Here is a 9,632-nt window from a genome sequence, read left to right on the forward strand (position 1 = left end):
TGTTACATACAAAAAACACAATATCAGGGCCGTAACTACCGTTGAGGCAGACAAGGCAATTGCCTCGTGAGATTTTCTGGCAAAAAAACATAATAAGAAGAAAATGAAAGAAAATAGAGAAAGCTAGGCATGCAGAGGTAGAAAACATCCTTGCATTTTCATATCAAGAATTAAGTAATACATACTTCAAATAGAAATTAATGTTGAGGTGCAGGTTTTGCACTTTTATTTCTGTTTGATAACCATTGCCAGTAAACCGGCATTTGGTTCTGCAAGTTCGACCGTCAGAGATTTTGGTTTCCTTGGAGATATTATCGTGTTGGAGATCTTTTTCTGCCCTTCGAAGTTTTAAGAAATGGTGCAGGTCAACAATGACCGATGACAGATGATTTAGCCATACTTCCCGTCCATCGTACGGACAATGTTGGGCAAGTGAACACAGAAGCTGTTCTCAAACAATGGGATCTTACTGGCACAAGAAAGGTCAAACTAGCATTTACAGACAGTGACTAGGTTCTACAGTATCCTACTGTAAATGGATACATGTTTGATGGTACAAAATTCGAGGCAAGTATCTGGCAGCCGGCTCTGATAGCCTACTGCAGTTCTTCATACGGTAAATATGAAACAAATACGGATGTATAACAAGTTTTATATCGGACCTTAATATTACAATTTTCAGACATGGGGCTTTACCCCCTATTTACCTGGGGTCTCGGTCGGCGGACTGAAGACCCCTGCCTTGTCTGTTTCCGATGCCTAGTTACGACCCTGAATATTCTTACAGATCATTGAAAAAGAAAGATCAAGTTTGCCTACACATCCTAATAAGTAATTAAGAGAAATGATTGTGCAATAGGATAATTCTCTTGTTTAGACAGTTACATTTTTAATTTAATGTTAGAATCTTTATGTATTTAATGCATTATTCTGGATATATCTGCGTCTGGAATCTTCTGATTATAAAGGTCCAGCCAAATATGTATAAATAAGTGAAGTTCTATAACCAAGTGTGGGCTTAAAAATAGACAATACTTTTACAATCCACTATGCACCTGTGATTTGTAACTTTGATTTAAAGGACAAGTACAGAATAGATCTACTGAGAATTTTTAATCATTTATTGCATAAATGGTACTGTGAATTAATTATTATACCCCTGCTTTAAAAAAGTGGGGGTATACTGTTTTACCTCTGTCTGTCCGTCCGTCTGTCCATCCATCCGTCCGTCAGTCCGTCCATCCGTCCCATGAATATATTTCGTCGCAGCTTCCTCAGGAACTACATCATAAGGATTTCTGAAATTTGGTTTCAGGGTTTATATATAAGTCAGCTATACGTGTGATGCGTTTTCAGATTCATCACTCAACAACTTCTTGTTTACCGAACACTTACATATTTTTACACTATTACAATTATCCAGTTGTGGAGGGGGTATCATCAGTGAGCAGTAGCTCACAGTTTCACTTGTTTTATTTTGGATTGAGGAAAAATTGTATTTTGTGGCTACCTGATTTTGTGGAATTTACAAATTTTGTATTCAACACTTTAAAAAGGTTTGTATTATTTAAAACACTTTAAAGTTGTGGTTCACCTTTATCAATAAAATCAGCAAAAATTAATACCTACAAAAAATAGTACCTACAAAAATCAATACCTACAAAAATAATCAATACACAGTATAAAATGAATTGGTTGTGACTTAATTTAATGATGAAAAATATAAATCAGAGTGCTCTATCTTTTTTTTACAGATTCACTTGATGGAGGATTAGGGAATAGTAACCCCTGGGGATGATTTGTATATAGGACTATTTTGTATAGGGCAAGGATACAAGAATTCCTACCAATGTGTTCACTTGTGATGTGGTGCTTTTTGATTGGCTGCCTGCTGTTACATCACAATGTCAATGATTGTCACTGGTTCCTACAATTCAGCTGACTGATGGAAATGCTTGTTAAATTGTACATAGCTAGATGCAAAAATCTATGTTAAGCTAGAGAACAACAATTTTAGGACAAGGTTGATATCAATCAAGATATATAGACTTGAGAGAACATTGGGTCAGCAACAAAGATGTCACAATGTGCATTGAGTGTGTTTGTAAATGCTATGGTTTCTGTGAGCCAAAGTGACTTCTATATAAGATTATTTAACATATGATCAATATTTTCTCACACATTTTTAAGATCAATTTTGAGATCTGTAGTACATGTATAATGTAGCAAACATGTGTTAAACAGAGATGAAGTTTAGTTATTTAATTTGCACAGAAAATTATAAAAGGTGTACTTTCATGATTCGGCTGCCTCGTACTTAATATCATTGCCAGCTTTCATTGTAGTAATCATACTCAGACAAATATTTATGTGTGATGTGCAATATACATGTATTGTTACAGAGTTTTAAAAACTGAAACAATGACAGAATTTTATTTATTTACATGAATTTTTATGATAAGTCCCATTGAATGGTTTACTTATGTTAGAAGTCAACATATATATGTACAGTGTTGCACTTGTTTATGCTCTGTTTTTAATGTATTTAAAGATCCAAAGATTTAAGGTAATCAAGAGTTATCCCACCTTAGTTACTGTGTACCAAGTATATTAGTCTAACCACTGATTTACAAAATAATTTTATATTGTAAATGATATATTTAATCCCTTTTAAGTGTCAAATAGATAAAGTTTATAAAACAAGTAGTGCTAATGGGTTAAGACATTGGTCCTATATGGTATATTATTATTTAATCAAGACTATCTTTGTTTTGTCTTCGAACTACAATTTTTATGTCAAATCAAAATCTCAAAACTTCTTAAGAAATATTATAAAGAAGAACTCTGAATTCGTTCTTACGGCAACAGCAGCCATCTTGGACAACAAATGCTGTCACAAATTTTTATTGTAGCAGACTTGAATATAAAGAATCAATTTATTTGCATGAATTTTTGTTAAAAAGACTTTATATTATTTTATCTGATGATAAGATCCTTTAAACTCAGAAACTTGATTTATTAACCAAGAAAAAACATGAAAGGGTTGTGTATGAGGGGAGTTAACTCAGAAAATTTAATGAATTATAGGTTGTACTGCATCTTGAATGAATTTACCTTTTTTGATACAAAAATTATGATAATTTTTTCCTTTTTTTTTTCCTTTTTAGAGTAATTAATAAAAAATTTCTTACATGTTTTATTTTATAATCTAATGTTCTTTCTGTTCACATAACTATTTTTCTCTTTCTTATATTTAAAAAACTTGCTGTTTGTGCCATCAGGCATAGCAAGAACTAAGTAAGTAATATTTACAAAAAGAGAGAATTTTACAAAAACCATAAGCACTGTGAAATATACTTCTTGTCATTATTTTTTTTTAAGAAGCATGAGGTAAACTTTATAAAAAATCTTATATTTCTACTTTATATTTCCATACCACCTTACATGTGTTAAACCAGTATTTTACATAAATACTTCATATACCACAGTGTACTTTATCTGAAGCCTCTAATCAAACCACAAAATATCACCAAGTATACTTAATGTTCATATCATTTTAACCTTGTGACATATAATTTAGCATTAGATTGCTGCATACCACCTTTATTGTTTGTCAGATTTTATTAGATACTGATACTGTATTTTATTTATGTTTGTTAGTTGCTTTATATATTGTACAAACTGGATAGGATGAATGAAGTCTTTGTTGTTTATTTTTATAAAAACCTTTCTTCCATGTGATTTAACTTCCGTCCAATGGAGTTTAAAATTTTGAACCAGATTTTGGTCATAGTATCATTTTCAGAATTATTTGTTTAAGAAATTTATTTAAATCCTTTAATTTTAGAATTATAACATGTGTATTTAGGCAGTTCCTATTTCATTCTCTTATGTTAGCCTTGCAAATTACGTCCATTATTTGAATCTCGACATTCATTCACAGGAATAGTTATAATGCCAACCAATGAAATTCTCCTCTTATTGTGGCATACTTTTACAAGTTGTCTGTTATCAATTTGTTAGTTCAGTTTATTAATTTGCTCCTTAATGTTCCAGTGTGGTTGGTATATTTCTTTATTAACAAACATTCCATATGTTAAAACCTCATTCTTGTTTTCATAACCATTTATGTTGATACAAGGGACCAGTTTGTTTGTTTGTGATATAATATTTAGATGTGATATTTATTTTTTTCACATGATGTAGTATCAGGGTTGTGTCAATCATTTTACTTAATGATGAAAAATAAAAACTAAAAACTACTCTATTGTTACTCTTTATCGATCTACTCTTTAAATCAAGAAGGTAGTGTTTTTTTTACCATTTTCTGTTACAACTATGGATTTTAAGATGGGACAGAATTCTGAATTGAAGTCATATAAATGAACCAAAAGAGATGTGTTAATTACTTGCAGAAAGTATTAAACACCATTTTGCCTCGCTTCAATGAAGTCGAAAACCTGCTGTTTCTGGCTGTGGCTGCAATGTATTAGTTTGAAAGTAGGTCAGTTTAAAGGGAACCACTTATGCATTGGCATTTCTCATTTCCATGGAGGATATTCGGCCCTGCACCTTATGTTATGGTTTATTGATTTTGAATGATTTGCATAGTTAACATGTTTAAATATTGCCATTTTAATTTTAACATTTGTATTATACTATCAAAATTACAAAAAAAAAGCAATCACATGACATTGTAATTTGCCAGTAAAATGAAGAAGTAAAAAGTGAAGACAATGGATTGAATTTTAATTAAGTATACTTACATGCTTTCCCTATGTTAACATTTATAAAATATAACTTTTTGATTTGAAATGTGTATGAAATTTTTTCAAGGTTCATAAGCTTTTGGCAAAAATGGCAGTGATTGTTCTGAGTACAGACTTATCTGTGAAACCGGTAAAGTTAAAAGGTATAGTTGGACCTAGATATAGAAAAGCTTAGTACATTTTGAGTTTCAGAGAATTAAAAACTTATGGACTTTTTTTATACGCCTGTTTACGGGACGTATTATGGTATACCTCTGTCCGTCTGCTCGTCCGTCTGTCCGTCCGTCCGTCCGTCGTCAACATGTCTGACATTAACTTAAAAACGCTTTAACCAATGTGCATAAAACTTTGGTGAATTGTTTATATCTATTAATGTGAGCTCCCTTTCGTTTTTATACGACCGCAAAAATTAAAATTTTTTGGTCGTATATTGGTATGACGTTGGCGGGTTTTGGGGTTATGGTACCAACAGTTAAGGAATTAGGGGCCAAAAAGGGGCCAAAAATAAGCATTTTTGTAACTTCCAGACATAACTTGTGTGTTAGTGTATGGATCTCTCTGACATTGTACCACAAGGTTCCATATCACAAAGGGAATGCTGGGATTGATTTTGGGGGTAATTGCCGCAAAATTTTAGGAATAAGGGGCCAAAAAAGGGGCAAAAAACAAGCATTTTTCTAGTTTCATGATAATAACTTGTGTGTAAGTATATGGATTTTTCTGAAATTGAACTACAAGGTTCCATATCACAAAGGGAAAGCTGGAATTGAGTTTGGGGGTAATTGCCCTAAACGTTGAGGAATAAGGGGCCAAAAATAGCATTTTTCTAGTTTCCAGACAATAACTTCTGTTCAAGTGTATGGATCTCTCTGAAATTGTACTGCAAGGTACCATACCACAAAGGGAATGCTGGGATTGATTTTGGGGGTAATTGCCTCAAAATTTTAGGAATTAGGGGCCAAAAAGGGGCAAAAAACAAGCATTTTTTCTAGTTTCAGGACAATAACTTGTGTGTAAGTGTATGGATCTTTATGAAATTGTACTACAAGGTTCCATATCACAAAAGGAAAGCTGGGTTTGAGTTTGGGGGTAATTGCCCTTAACATTTAGGAATTTGGGGCCAAAAAAGGGGCCTAAAAACAAGCATTTTTCTAGTTTCCAGACAATAACTTGTGTTCAAGTGTATGGATCTCTCTGAAATTGTACTGCAAGGTACCATACCACAAAGGGAAGGCTGGGATTGAGTTTGGGGGTAATTGCCTCAAAATTTTAGGAATTAGGGGCCAAAAAGGGGCAAAAAACAAGCATTTTTCTAGTTTCAGGACAATAACTTGTGTGTAAGTGTATGGATCTTTATGAAATTGTACTACAAGGTTCCATATCGCAAAAGGAAAGCTGGGTTTGAGTTTCAGGGTAATTGCCCTAAACATTAGGAATTTGGGGCCAAAAAGGGGCCTAAAAACAAGCATTTTTCTAGTTTCCAGACAATAACTTGTGTTCAAGTGTATGGATCTCTCTGAAATTGTACTGCAAGGTACCATACCACAAAGGGAAGGCTGGGATTGTGTTTGGGGGTGATGAATCATAATGGGGTTCAAAAAATTTAGTGGAGGGATTTTTTTTTTCTTTAAAATTTTCCATTTTAAATTGGTTATTTCTGATTTATATATAAAAGCAAATAATAATGATATAGTTTGAATAGGTAAATTAAAAATTTTTAAGTTCTTAGACCACATTCATTCTGTGTCAGAAACCTATGCTGTGTCAAATATTTAATCACAATCCAAATTCAGTGCTGTATCAAGCTTGAATGTTGTGTCCATACTTGCCCCAACTGTTCAGGGTTCGACCTCTGCGGTCTTATCAAGCTGCACCCCAGCGGAGCATTTTATTTATGGGGTTGTGGGGTTTTATTCATTAAAAAAAGGGGGATTTTCCAGTTCTCGGACAATAACTCAAGAATGCTTTCACCAACTTGCAAGAAATTTTGGTTAATTGTTTATATCTATTGACATGAGCTCCTTTTTGATTTTTATAAATTTTAGATTTTACGTTTCCAAGTTACGGGGTTTTATTCATAAAAAAAGGGGGATTTCCAGTTTTCGGACAATAACTCAAAAATGATTTCAGCAGTTCTCATGAAACTTTGATGAATTGTTGATATCTATTGATGTAAGCTCCCTTTAGAATTTTATAAATTTTAGATTTTACATTTCTGAGTTATGGGGTTTTATTCATTAAAAAAGGGGGGATTTTCCATTTTTCAGACAATAACTCAAAAATGCTTTCAGCAATTCTTATGAAACTTTGGTGAATTGATTATATCTATTGATGTAAGCTCCCTTTAGAATTTTATAATAAATTTTATTTGTTTATAGTCTGACAACAGATTTACTAAGTATTGCGCAACAGCATAGTGTATTGCACAACAGCAAGAAATCTTTAATTGAATATAAATTCAATCATATAACCAATTTCAAGTTCTAAACTACATTTATTCAGAAACCTATAATATGTCAAATATTTAATTACAATCCAAATTCAGACCCGTATCAAGTTTGAATATTGTGTCCATTTTTGCCCCAACTGTTCAGGGTTGGACCTCTGCGGGTGTATCCAGCTGCGCTCAGTGAAGCAGTTTATTTTGTCTCCCAAGACGTAAAACTAAATAAGTTGGGTTACATATTTGAGATGTTTCCCTCGGGTAATAATCTTAATTTACTGTATTTATTGATATGGACATTGAAGAGAGGGACAATAGATATCTGCACAACCAAAGATGATTCAAACAGTGAGTGGATAGTATCAAATAAAATTCAGATATTTGTTTATTTTAACTGTTACAATCTTCTGCAGTTATAAAAAACTAGAGGCTCTAAAGAGCCTGTGTTGATCACCTGGGTCTATGTGCATCTTCAACAATGGATACTCTCCATCTTTGTGGAATAGAATAGAATTCATGACAAAAGTCTCTTCTTTGTTGTCCCCCGGGTAACGCTTTGCGGGGGACATGGAAATACCGCTCTCACAGGTACAATTCTTGGCAGATTTTTATAAAACTTATACTATAGGTTTATATCAGCAATATCTCGGACAAGTTCTATAATGGTGAACGATCAACTTTTTTTAAAGAGTTATGCCCCTTGGAAATATTAAATTTATGGAAAATGGCCTCGTTAGCGCTCTCACAGGTACAATTCTTGCCAGATTTTTATAAAACTTACAGTATAGGTTAATATCAGCAATATATCGGACAAGTTCTATTATGGTGGCCGATCAACTTTTATTAAAAGAATTATGCCCCTTGGAAATATTAAATTTATGGAAAATGGCCTTGTTACCGCTCTCACAGGTACAAATCTTGCCAGATTTTTATAAAACTTATACTATAGGTTAATATCGGCAATATCTCGGACAAGTTCTATAATGGTGGAAGATCGACTTTTTTTTAAAGAGTTATGCCCCTTGGAAATATTAAATTTCTGGAAAATGGACTTGTTAGCGCTCTCACGGGTACAATTCTTGCCAGATTTTTATATAACTTATACTATAGGTTAATATCAGCTTTATCTCGAACAAGTTCTCTAGTGGTGGACGATCAAGTTTTTTAAAACAGTTATGCCCCTTGGAAATATAAAATATGTGCAATGCAGGGGACATTGGAACTCTGTCCTTTTATTGATTTAAACTTGTTGATCATTTTTGCTTATTTAAGTTTCTATTTAATATAGTTTTTCAGATAGTAGGCAACAAAGCAAAAAAATTATAAAAATCATTATTAAAGAGAACAACTCCAATAAAGGGTCATCAGATGACTTAAACGATGTTGACTAATTTGTAGAACTTATCTTGATGATCATTTTTTCTGCATAAAGTTTCTCTCTCTCTATTATAATTTTCTAATTAATAGGCAAAAATTTAAAAAGTTAGGAAAATTTGTCATTTAAGGGCAATAACTCCTATAAAGAAAAGTGGGCTGACAGTTTGTAAGTAAATGGACAATGGGTAGATCTCGTCATTTCAAATATTTCTGCCCTTTTCAGATTTTCACTATTTATAGTGGTTTTCAAGATCATAGACAAAACTTGCATTTTACCCTTATGTTCTATTTTTAGCCATGTCGGCCATCTTGGTTGGCAGGCGGGGTCATTTGACACATTTTTTAAACTAGATACCCTAATGATGATTGTGGCCAAGTTTGGTTAAATTTGGATTAGTAGTTTCAGAGAAGAAGATTTCTGTAAAAGTAAACGACAACGAACGCCAAGGGATGAGAAAAGCTCACTTGGCCATTTGGGCCAGGTGAGCTAAAGAGTGATTCTCAACATTCCAAAAAATTTAATAGAATATGCATTTAACTTGAATAAATCTAGGTCCAGCCAGGCCTTAAAACTTTTTGAGTTGCACAGGTATATCTGAAATAGTGAACTTATTAATTGGTCAATACATTAACAGAATTTAGTTGAATTATGATCTAACACAATACTAATACTGACATCCCAAAGTGAATGAACCATTCTCTTCCGTCTTATTCATATAAAAATAAGAAGTGGTATGATTGGCAATGAGACAACTATCCATCACAGACCAAATGATTGGAATGTAAGAAACCATAGATCACTGCATGGTCTTCAACAATGAGCAAAAGACATACTGCATAGTAAAACATAACAATGTCTAAAACAATTTAAATGAGAAAACGCCTTCTTCATGTTAAAACAATAATCCCAAAAAACAACTATCACAGACATCAACCAATGAAATTCAGATTATTAAGAGGCTCCTGTAATCATCTATATATTTTAAGCATTGATCATTCAAGCTGTGGTAAAAAATGGTCTATCATTATGCCACAATAGTGGA

General features: G+C 32.8%; 1 protein-coding gene across 8 annotated transcripts in view; it reads left to right on the forward strand.

Moving 5' to 3' along the window:
• LOC127706543 (kinesin-like protein KIF27) overlaps positions 1-4,262 on the forward strand; it is a 47,576-nt gene extending 43,314 nt beyond the window's left edge. For all 8 annotated transcript variants that reach the window (XM_052211194.1, XM_052211196.1, XM_052211197.1 and 5 more), the window contains one exon: positions 1,755-4,262. In XM_052211194.1, coding sequence (XP_052067154.1) covers positions 1,755-1,798 — 44 coding nt within the window. In that variant the 3' untranslated portion in view covers positions 1,799-4,262. The remainder of the gene's footprint in view (positions 1-1,754) is intronic.
• Positions 4,263-9,632: the final 5,370 nt, after the last annotated feature.

The sequence above is a fragment of the Mytilus californianus genome, unplaced genomic scaffold (genome assembly GCF_021869535.1).
Source record: "Mytilus californianus isolate M0D057914Y unplaced genomic scaffold, xbMytCali1.0.p SCAF_6, whole genome shotgun sequence".
Lineage (NCBI taxonomy): Eukaryota > Metazoa > Mollusca > Bivalvia > Mytilida > Mytilidae > Mytilus > Mytilus californianus.